The sequence below is a fragment of the Castor canadensis genome, chromosome X (assembly GCF_047511655.1).
Source record: "Castor canadensis chromosome X, mCasCan1.hap1v2, whole genome shotgun sequence".
NCBI classification, from domain to species: domain Eukaryota; kingdom Metazoa; phylum Chordata; class Mammalia; order Rodentia; family Castoridae; genus Castor; species Castor canadensis.
In genome coordinates, this window is record NC_133405.1 from 127,184,216 (window position 1) to 127,196,320 (window position 12,105).

The 12,105-nt window shown below is 37.2% G+C and overlaps 1 protein-coding gene across 3 annotated transcripts in view; it reads left to right on the top strand.

Moving 5' to 3' along the window:
- Window positions 1–12,105, top strand: part of Scml2 (Scm polycomb group protein like 2) — a 93,783-nt gene that overhangs the window by 17,752 nt on the left and 63,926 nt on the right. For all 3 annotated transcript variants that reach the window (XM_074062393.1, XM_074062394.1, XM_020152201.2), the window contains exons 5-6: window positions 29–263; window positions 4,631–4,719. In XM_074062393.1, the coding sequence (XP_073918494.1) occupies window positions 29–263; window positions 4,631–4,719 (324 nt within the window). The remainder of the gene's footprint in view (window positions 1–28; window positions 264–4,630; window positions 4,720–12,105) is intronic.

The following is a 12,105-nucleotide window of genomic DNA, read 5'->3' on the forward strand; positions in this document are numbered from 1 at the left end:
ATTTTAACAAAATTTTATTTGTATATAGTCCAAGATTCCACCAGCTAATGACTTCAGAATTGGTATGAAATTGGAAGCACATGATCCTCGCAATATTGCTTCAGTATGTATTGCTACAGTTGTTGGAATGACTGGGGCCAGAATACGTTTACGGCTGGATGGTAGTGACAACAGGAATGATTTTTGGAGACTTGTAGATTCCACGGACATACAGCCTATTGGGACATGTGAAAAGGGAGGAGATTTACTTCAGCCTCCACTGGGTAAGGATAAATGATTGTTAAAATAACATGTTCTTTTTGAATTATTATTTTATTTAGGATTCACTAATAGTACAATGGCGTTTCATGCAAAAGTTCCATATATGCATACAATGTATTTTGAGCAAGTTCACTCCCTCTATTATAGTTGCTTAATCCTCTCCCTTCTCCCTTCTTTTAAAAAATACTTAGTAGGTTTCTTTATGCTATCTCCATATATATATATCTCCATATATATATATATATATCTCCTGTTCACTGTACCTTCTCCATTTCCCCTCCCCTTCTTGAGGAACTACCACGCCCCATTGTCCTTTTTGCACTCAAGTCCCATTATTTTTATTTTTATCATTTTAGAACTAATATGACGTGTAGTAGAAATAATTTTAAGTGGCCTTTTAAAACTTGATTAGGGATTCTTGCAAGTAGATGGTGAGGTGGTTACTGTGAAGAATGTATGATGAAAGAGGAACTCAGTGTCATATGTTGTAGAATTTTAGTTAAGTACACATGGTATATGTATGCTTGAAAGGTCCTATTTCAGGGCAAAGCTCATGCTGATCTTCAAACTTAAAATGCCAAATGTAGCTTTATTAGATTATACATGCAGATTCAGAAACCCTTCTGGGGAAAAATTTGTAGTATTTGGTATGTATTACATCCTCTCTTGATATTTTCCACTCAGCCATTCCACATTTTTGGTATAAGAGTGAGCATAGGAGAAATACGTGATTCCACATTCGGGCTCCAGTTTCAAACGCTAGAATTTCATTGTGCTTAACAATGGGAAGGAATCAGAAAGAGAAGGGTTGTTGATACCTTCAGGTCTTTGAGAAAGACTTCCAAATCCTAACCACTACTCTTCAGGAAACTTACCTTTAGGATTTTGAAGAGTGGGAGAGGATAGAACTGTTAGTAGAGAATTTAAGGTGCAAAGAATGTAGTACTCAATTTTAGCCAACCTTTTAAAAGGTGAAATGGTTACGGTTCTTATTGTGAGCAAAACTTTTTAAAAAATTTTAAGCATACTGTGATACTCTGTAGAAAACAAGTGATTTAGTTTTTGTGATAATCATTCTACATTATAAATAAATGATAAGTGTTGGTTTCCATTTCATTCTTCACGATGCTGAAAATTTCTTACAAGAGAATGGAATTTTTTGTCAGTGAAAAATTTCTCAAGAACAAGAATTTTTTTTTTCATTTTTCTTTTATTATTCATATGTGCATACAAGGCTTGGTTCATTTCTCCCCCCTGCCCCCACCCCCTCCCTTACCACCCACTCCTCCCCCTCCCTCTCCCCCCCCCCTCAATACCCAGCAGAAACTATTTTGCCCTTATTTCTAATTTTGTTGTAGAGAGAGTATAAGCAATAATAGGAAGGAACAAGGGTTTTTGCTGGTTGAGATAAGGATAGCTATACAGGGCATTGACTCACTTTGATTTCCTGTGCGTGGGTGTTACCTTCTAGGTTAATTCTTTTTGATCTAACCTTTTCTCTAGTACCTGTTCCCCTTTTCCTATTGGCCTCAGTTGCTTTAAGGTATCTGCTTTAGTAAGAACAAGAAATTTAAGATACAACAGCTACTCTTTTAGCGGTGTCTTTTCATATAGTCCTTGTTCTAATTGCTAATTAGAAGTGATTTGGTTTAAGGGTTGGAGGTAGAGCTGAGTAGTAGAGCATGTGCTTATCGTGCAGGAAGCCCTGGGTTCAATCCTCAGCACCAAAAAAAAAAAAGTCTAAAATACTTTTTAAAGGCTAGGGTATAGTTCAGTGGCAGAGCTTGCCTAGCACCATCAAATTTTTTAAAAACTGGTCAGAGATATGTTTTTGGGTTTAGGGTTTTTTTTTTGTTGTTATTGTTGTTGGTTTTTGTTGAGTCAGGGTTTTATCCCAGGCTGGCCTCAAATTGGTGAACTTCCTGCCTCAGCCTCTTTCATGCTGGGATTAACAGGCATGTGCCACTACACTAGGCTCAGAGATAATATACCCAGAAGATAACTTTAGGGATTGTGTGTTTTTATCTTTTTCCTTCTTATCATTCTTCATATCACTCACATTTTTGTTGCTTATGATATTTTTAAAATCATACAGAATTCTGTATGAGGGGTAAATACAAACCTGGGCCTAATGCTTCCCTGTTTTTTTTCTTTTTAAATATGATATGAGGGTCTCACTATGTTAGCCTTGGTTGACCTTAAGCTCAGAATCTTCCTACATCAGTCTTCTAAGTGCTGGGATTACAGATTTGTGCCACCACACCCAACTTCACTATTTGGATTTTATTTCTCTGTACTATGACAATACATTTTTGCATTTTGTTTAAAGGAGATACAGCTATTGTGATTGTCTCATTTCAAATACAAAGCCAGATTTATGATCATTCTCTTTTTTCAAATTACTTTGTAGAGTTTTCTTCATATTTAAAAAATATGAAATGTAAACTGGTCAGTGTGGCACATGCCTGTAATCCCAACACTTAGGAGACTGAGGCAGGAGAATCTAGAGTTTTAGGTCAGCCTGCGTTACATAAAGAGACCCTATGTCAAAAAAATATAAGTATATAGTAATACATGCTGATTATTATGTATTTTGGCAATACATATAGAAATACACAGTTTATGCCAGTTTGGTTTTTAAGTGCTTTTTAATAATTTATTTTTCATTTTACTATATCACAACTTAGTTTTCCTTTTTAAAAGTTTTAAATATTTCAAGTTTTAACATACAAACTGAAAAGTATACAAATTATAAATGAACACACCTGTGTAACCACCACCCAAGTTAGGAACTAGAACTTTGTCAGCACCCTAAATGCCCCACTCCTGCCCTTTCTCAAAGGCAACTACCATCCAGACATCCTAAAATTATAGATTAGTTGTATCTGTTTTTGAACTTTTTATATGTGCTGTAATCTTTTTTGAGCTTTTAATCTAAGTTTGGCTTTAGGCAGTTACAGAATTAAGAAAAATATTATATGTAGAAAAACATAATGAAATAGGATAAGATGTGAGTTAGGAGAAAGGAATACCAAGTAGGCTCTGGGTTTAATGCCCAGTATTAGAGAAAGAGAGATAGACAGTCATAAGGACCAGAGAATAATTGTTACTTAATATTCTCCAACGAATGCTGGAGATATCAAGTAAATAGTGGGGAATTACAAAATAGTTGGAAACTACTTACTAGATATCAGTAATGTTGGCTTATTATAAAAGAGTAAGTAACAACTTCCCATTTTCCTTGCAATAATTGTTTCTCTAGTCATATTAAGAGGGTTTTGGTACACTAATATTAGAGGATGACTTTATCTTAACATTTTTGCATAAGTTTTCATATTAGCGAATTTGTTGCCAGTGTTTCTCAAGTCTCCCTATCTTAATGCATGTATCTATCAGGAGCTCATGCAAACTTAATTCCAATTCTGGTATTAAGGTAGGCAGGTAAACATATTGCCCCCAAGAAAACAGTAAAACTAGCAGAACTCTGCTCCTTGCTGCATGTGTCAGATGCTGTGATATCAGTTGGTGAGATCTCCAGAAAAGACACCTGTTGAGTCTTATTTTGGTAGCTTCTGATACAAATATTAAAAGATGAGGTTTAATATGTGTTTTAATTGATAAAGTGAGAAGTCTTTTTCCCTATCATTTTATGAAAAATTTCAAGTATACAGAAAAAGTAAAAGAATTTTATAGTGAATACCTACATACCCTCTACCTAGATTCTACCATTATCATTTTACTGTACTTTTATCACTTAATCTATCTGCCCTTCTGTTGATTTATCAATCTGTCTTTACTGCATTTCTGAGAAAGTTATTGGCATTAGTACACTTTCCTTAAATACTTAGGCATGTATATCATTGACCAGAATAAGTATGTATAGTTTTTTCTTTAGCAATAAAACATGCAATGGAATGCACAGTTTTATGTGCACATTTTCTGAGTTCTATAGAAAACTGTCTTTCTGAAAGGAAAGGAGCCAGGGGCTCTCGGGGAAAAGGGCTAGAAGTCTTGCGACCTTTGCCTATGTTTGTGTGGTTGTTGGAAGCAGAATGGACATTATCCTGGGCTCTGGCTTAGATCACCCCTACTATTATGGCCCATCCCCAGCACAGACATGTTTGTTGGTGAACCCTACCTAGTAGCTTCTCTAAAATGAAAGTTTCTGGTCCCACTGTAGTATTGTCAGACAGTACAGTGGTGGCAGTAGCAACAAGAGGGTACATCTGCTCCTCTTGTCTCCATGTCTCAAGTCCTTAGGTAAGAAAGTCATTCTCTGTAAAGGAATGATAAATGAAACCTGTTTTTTATACCAATTTGCTATAGTTTGGAAGCCTTTTCATGATATCTAACTTATTTTATGAACTAGGGTACCAAATGAACGTATCATCTTGGCCAATGTTCCTCTTGCGGACACTAAGTGGATCTGATGTGGCACCTGCGTTGCTCTTTAAGAAGGTAAGACAGTGCTGTAAAAAGCTCCTATCCATCAACAGGTCCATGGTTTTGTTGTTTTCATAGGAATGCTTAAATACTTTTCATCTTCTCTGACATGGAAAGGCGAAAAATAAGTCTTAAATTACTGGATTGGCAAGTATATTAGTTTGCTGGGACCACCACATAACACAGTATCACAAACTGGGTGTCTTAAACTATACCAATTTATTTCCTCACAGTTCTGGAAGCTAGAAGTTTAAGATGAAGGTGCCTTCAAGGTTGGTTTGTGGTGAGACCTCTACTAGGCTTACAAATGGTCACATTCTTTTTATTTTATTTTATTCATATGTGCATACAATGTTTGGGACATTTCACTACCCTTCCCCCCCCCCCCGCCCACTCCCTCCCTTACCCCCCTTTACCCCTCACTACCTGGCAGAAACTATTTTGCCCTTATCTCTAATTTTGTTGCAGAGAGAGTATAGGCAATAATAGGAAGGAACAAGGGTTTTTGCTAGTTGAGATTAGGATAGCTATACAGGGAGTTGACTCGCATTGATGTCCTATACATGTGTGTTACCTTCTAAGGTAATTCTTCTTGAACTAGCCTTTTCTCTAGTTCCTGGTCCCCTTCTCCTATTGGCCTCAGTTGCTTTAGTTTCTCTTTAGTATCTGCTTTAGTTTCTCTGCATTGAGGGCAACAAATGCTATCTAGTTTTTTACGTGTTTAACCTATACTCATACCTCCCTTGTGTGCTCTCACTTTATCATGTGATCAAAGTCCAATCCCCTTGTTGTGTTTGCCCTTAATCTAATGTCCGCATATGAGGAAGAACATGCAATTTCTGGTCTTTTGGGCCAGGCTAACCTCACTCAGAATGATGTTCTCCAGTTCCATCCATTTACCAGCAGATGATGACATTTCGTTGTTCTTCATGGCTGCATAAAATTCCATTGTGTATAAATACCACATTTTCTTAATCCATTTGTCAGTAGTGGGGCATCTTGGCTGTTTCCATAACTTGACTATTGTGAATAGTGCCGCGATAAACATGGGTGTGCAGGTGCCACTGGAGTAACCTGTGTCACATTCTTTTGGGTATATCCCCAAGAGTGGTATTGCTGGATCATATGGTAGATCAATGTTTAGCTTTTTAAGTAGCCTCCAAATTTTTTTCCAGAGTGGTTGTACTAGTTCACATTCCCACCAACAGTGTAAGAGGGTTCCTTTTCCCCCGCATCCTCGCCAACACCTGTTGTTAGTAGTGTTGCTAATGATGGCTATTCTAACAGGGGTGAGGTGCAATCTTAGTGTGGTTTTAATTTGCATTTCCTTTATTGCTAGAGATGGTGAGCATTTTTTCATGTGTTTTTCGGCCATTTGGATTTCTTTTGAGAAAGTTCTGTCTAGTTCACTTGCCCATTTTTTTATTGGTTCATTAATTTTGGGAGAATTTAGTTTTTTAAGTTCCCTATATATTCTGGTTATCAGTCCTTTGTCTGATGTGTAGCTGGCAAATATTTTCTCCCACTCTGTGGGTGTTCTCTTCAGTTTAGAGACCATTTCTTTTGTTGAGCAGAAGCTTTTTAGCTTTATGAAGTCACATTTATCTATGCTATCTCTTAGTTGCTGAGCTGCTGGGGTTCCATTGATAAAGTTCTTGCCTATACCTATTAATTCCAGAGTATTTCCTACTCTTTCCTGTACCAACTTTAGAGTTTGTGGTATGATATTAAGATCCTTGATCCATTTTGAGTTAATATTGGCAGAGGGTGATATACATGGATCTAGTTTCAGTTTTTTGCAGACTGCTAACCAGTTTTCCCAGCAGTTTTTGTTGAAGAGGCTGTCTTTTCTCCATCGTATATTTTTAGTTCCTTTGTCAAAGACAAGTTGGTTATAGTTGTGTGGCTTCTTATCCGGGTCCTCTATTCTGTTCCACTGGTCTTCATGTCTGTTTTTGTGCCAGTACCATGCTGTTTTTATTGTTATTGGTTTGTAATATAGTTTGAAGTCAGGTATTGTGATACCTCCTGCATTGGTCTTTTGACTGAGTATTGCCTTGGGTATTCGTGGCCTCTTGTGTTTCTATATAAATTTAACAGTAGATTTTTCAATGTGTTTAATGAATGTCACTGGAATTTTGATGTGAATTGCATTGAACATGTAGATTGCTTTTGGGAGTATAGACATTTTTACTATGTTGATTTTACCAATCCATGAGCGTGGGAGAACTCTCCACTTTCTATAGTCTTCCTCAATCTCTTTCTTCAGAAGTTTATAGTTTTCCTTGTAGAGGTCATTCACATCCTTTGTTGGGTTACACCTAGGTATTTGATTTTTTTGAGGCTATTGTAAATGGAATTGTTTTCATATGTTCTTTCTCAGTTTGTTCATTATTAGTATGTAAAAAATGCTAATGATTTTTCTGTGTTGATATTATATCCTACCACCTTGCTATAGCTATTGATGGTGTCAAGGAGCTTTTGAGTAGAGTTTTTTGGGTCTTTAAGGTATAGGATCATGTCGTGTGCAAATAGGGATATTTTGACAGTTTCCTTACCTATTTGTATTCCTTTTATTCCTTCTTCTTGCCTCATTGCTCTGGCTAGGAATTCCAGTACTATGTTGAATAAGAGTGGAGATAGTAGGCATCCTTGTCTAGTTCCTGATTCTAGAGGGAATGGTTTCAGTTTTTTTCCATTTAGTATAGTGCTTGCTGTAGATTTGTCATATATAGCTTTTATAATGTTGAGGTACTTTCCTTCTATTCCTAGTTTTCTTAGAGCTTTTATCATGAAATGGTGTAGGATCTCATCAAAGGCTTTTTCTGCATCTATTGAGATGATCAAGTGGTTTTTGTCTTTGCTTCTGTTAATGTGGTTTATTACGTTTATTGATTTTCGTATGATGAACCACCCCTGCATCCCTGGGATGAAGCCTACTTGGTCGTGGTGAATGATCTTTTTGATGTGTTGTTGAATTTGGTTTGCCATTATTTTATTGAGGATGTTTGCATCAATGTTCATTAAGGAGATTGGCCTATAGTTCTCCTTTTTGGAGGTGTCTTTTCCTGGTTTTGGGATATGTGTAATACTGGCTTCATAAAATGGGTTAGGCACTTTTCCTTCCCTTTCTATTTTGTGGAAGAGTTTAAGGAGGGTTGGTATCAGTTCTTTAAAGGTCTAATAGAATTCAGCAGAGAATCCATCAAGTCCTGGACTTTTCTTTTTGGGGAGACTCTTGATTGCTGCTTCAATTTCATTTTGTGTTACAGGTCTATTCAGGTGATTAATTTCCTCTTGGTTCAGTTTTGGATGATCATATGTATCTAGAAATCTGTCCATTTCTTTAAGATTTTCAAATTTATTTGAATATAGATTATCAAAGTAGCCTCTGATGATTTCCTGGATTCCATGGTGTTTGTTGTTATCTCCCCTTTTGTATTCCTGATTCTACTAATGTGGGTTTTTTTCTCTCCTCATTTTAGTCAGGTTTGCCAGGGGTCTATCGATCTTGTTTATTTTTTCAAAGAACCAACTTTTTGTTTCATTAATTCTTTGTATGGTTTTTTTGGTTTCTATTTCATTGATTTCAGCTCTTATTTTTTTATTTCTCTCCTATTTGTTTTTGGATTTTCTTGTTCTTGTTTTTCTAGGAGTTTGAGATGTATCATTAGGTCATTGATTTGGGATCTTTCAATCTTTTTAATATATGCATTCATGGCTATAAACTTTCGTGTCAGGACTGCCTTTGTTGTGTCCCATAGGTTCCGGTAGGTTGTGTTTTCATTTTCATTGACTTCCAGGAACTTTTTAATTTCCTCTTTTATTTCATCAATGACCCATTGTTCATCAAGCAGTGAGTTACTCAGTTTCCAGCTGTTTGCAAGTTTTTTGTCTTTACTTTTGTTGTTGAGTTCTATTTTTATTGCATTGTGATCAGATAGTATGCATGGTATAATTTCTATTTTCTTATGTTTGCTGAGGCCTGCTTTGTGCCCTAGGATATGATGAATTTTGGAGAAGGTTCCGTGGGCTGCTGAGAAGAATGTATATTGTGTAGAAGTTGGATGAAATGTTCTGTAGACATCAAGTAGGTCCATTTGATCTATTGTATATTTTAGATCTAGGATTTCTTTCTTTATTTTTTTGTTTGGATAACCTATCTATTTATGATACTGGGGTATTAAAGTGTCCCACGACCACTGTGTTGGAGTTAATATATGCTTTTAGGTCCTTCACGGTATGTTTGATGAAATTGGGTACGTTGACGTTGGGTGCATACAGGTTGATGATTATTATTTCCTTTTGGTCTGTTTCCCCCTTTTATTAGTATGGAATGTCCTACTTTATCTCTTTTGATCAATGTAGGTTTGAAGTCTACTTTTTCAGAGATAAGTATTGCTACTGCTGCCTGTTTTCGGGGGCCATTGGCTTGTTAAATCTTCTTCCAGCCTTTCATCCTAAGCTTATGCTTATTTCTGTCAGTGAGAGGGGTCTCCTGTAAATAACAAATTGTTGGATGTTCCTTTTTAATGCAGTTCATGAAATGGTACCTTTTGATGGGGGAATTAAGTCCACTAACATTAAGTGTTAGTACCGATATGTATGTTGTGATTCCTGTCATTTATTTGTCTTAATTCTTTGAAGGTTTGGTTGTGTGTACCTAAGTTGAGGTTACTCTCTACTTTCTTGCTTTTTCTTTTCCTGTAGGTTGGTGCTACCTGCCCTTTCACGGTTATGTTGGGTTTCACTTTCTGTGTGCAGAATCGCTTGAAGAATCTTTTGTAGTGGTTGGTTTGTGGTCACATATTGTTTTAGTTTCTGCTTATCATGGAAGACTTATTGCTCCATCTATTTTAAATGGTAGTTTTGCTGTGTAGAGTATCGTTGGGTTGAAGTTATTTTCATTCAGTGTCTGGAAGCTCTCACCCCAAGCTCTTCTTTCTTTTAATGTTTCTGTTGAGAAGTCTGCTGTGATTTTGATTGGTTTACCTTTGTATGTTACTTGTTTTTTCTCTCTTACGGCCTTCAATATTCTTTCTCGGGTCTCTGTACTTGTTGTTTTAATGATAATATTCCTTGGGGTAGTTCTATTTTGGTCTGGTCTGTTAGGTGTTCTGGAGGCCTCTTGCATCTGTATGGGAATAGATTTCTCTAAATTTGGGAAATTTTTTGTTATTATTTTGTTGAATATATTATGCATTCCCTTTGCTTGCATCTCTTCTTCTTCAGTGCCCATGATTCTTTTTTTTTCTTTTTTCTTTTATTATTCATATGTGCATACAAGGCTTGGTTCATTTCTTCCCCCTGCCCCCACCCCCTCCCTTACCACCCACTCCGCCCCCCCCTCAATACCCAGCAGAAACTATTTTGCCCTTATTTCTAATTTTGTTGTAGAGAGAGTATAAGCAATAATAGGAAGGAACAAGGGTTTTTGCTGGTTGAGATAAGGATAGCTATACAGCAGTGCCCATGATTCTGAGGTTTGATCTTTTGATTGAATCAGTGAGTTCTTGCATTATCTTTTCACAGGTCTTGAGTTGTTTGACTAATAGTTCTTTGGTTTTTCCTTTAATTACCATTTCATCTTCGAGTTCTGAGATTCTGTCTTCCGTTTGTTCTGTTCTGCTGGATTGGCCTCTGGTTTGTTTTGCAATTCTGTTTCAATCTTTTTTCTGAGGTTTTCCATATCCTGAGTTGTTTCCTCTTTAATGTTGTCTATTTTTGTCCTGAGCTCTTATCTCTTTATTAATCATGTTCTTTGTTTCACTTTGATGTTTATACAGTGCTTCTATGGTTTCTTTTATTTCTTCTTGTGCTTTTTCAAATTCTGTATTTTTGTTGTCTTGGAATTTCTTGATTGTCTCCTGTACATTTTGGTTGACCATATCTAGTATCATCTCTATAAAATTCTCATTGAGTACCTGTAGTATTTCTTCTTTTAGATTATTCTTGTGGGTTTCATTGGGTTCTTTAGCATAGTTTATCTTCATTTTGTTGGAGTCTGGTCTGGATCTGAGTATCTATTTTCTTCATTCCCCTGTTGTTCCTGTACTAATTTTTTGCTGTGGGGAAACTGGCTTCCCTGTTTTTTCTGCCTTCCTGTCATTGCCCTTGGTGTTGTTATTGTCCCTGTACTGTGTGCAATTAAGTATTTTTTGGCTTGTGATAATATCACTAGTGATATTTAGAATGGAAGAGTGAGAGGAGATGGAAAGCAAAGAAGTTAAAGGAAAAGGGAGAACAAATAAACAAGTAGAAAAAAACAAAGAAACAAAAAAGTTTCAAAGATATAAACAGGGAGAGACAGTGTACTAATCAACTGTAAACTGAAAAGGCATTAGAGAGACAGCGAGAGGATTGAAAAAATAATCTCGAAGTTCAAATGCAATAAATTTTCATTGTTAATAATTTTAGTGTTAGTCCCTCACCCTCCAATCCTGGAGATGGTTTCTTGGAAGTAGTTCAGAGAGACAGAGAGAGGATTGAAAAAAAAAAATCTCCAAGTTCAAATGCAATAAAGTTTCAGTCTTAATAATTTTGGTGTTAGTCTCTCAGCCTCCAGTCCTGGAGTTGGTGTCTCAGAAGTAGTTCTGTTGTCGTTTCATCAAAGGGGAAAAAAACCAAAAAAAGAAAACAAAGAAAAAAGCACCACCAAGTGTCCCAAGTTCAAATACAATACAGTTTCAGTAAGTTTTTCAGCATGCAGATGTAGTTCGGTTGTTGTCTCATCAAAGAAAGAGAGAAAAAAAAGAGTCTGGAGGCAGTTCTGTGAATGGCTATCTGAGGCTGTGGCTCACCTTCCTGCTGCTGTCAGCCTGCTGTTGCTGGATGCTTTATTTATGGAGATCTCAGGGGTGAGCTTAGCACTCACCTAGCCCCGCAGGCTTTGTTTACTCAGAGTTCTCCTGTGCATGAGCTGCTGTTAGAAGCTTTCTCCTTTCTTAGCACACTGGGGGAGGTGACACTGTGCCCACTTTCTCAGGCTGGCGTGTTTATTTACAGTTTACATGGGAAGTGGGCCTTCCCCCCTCTCCTGTGGAGTTTTCCTCCCACTGCCTCTTTTACAAGCTTTCCTGCTCCTGGTTGCTGGGCATGTGCCACCGCTCCTGCCTTCTCTGGCTGGCTTGTTTATTTAGAGTTGCACAAGGGATTCCCCTCCCCCCGCCTTCAGCTCTCAGGGTGGCCTGCCCTCTTTGCTACGTGTCTTTTTTGTTATTGCTTATTATTCAGTTTCTCTTTTTTCCCTGGGTGGGGGTCGGTCTGTCCAGGGGCCTATGCTGTTCTGGTCCAGAGTTGTCTGTGGGGGTACTGCGTGCCACTTAGCTCACCTTGTTGTCTATGTCTTCCCAAGTGGTCTGGGTGCTGGCATCTGGTGGTGGCACGTTAGCCCTCCCGGTT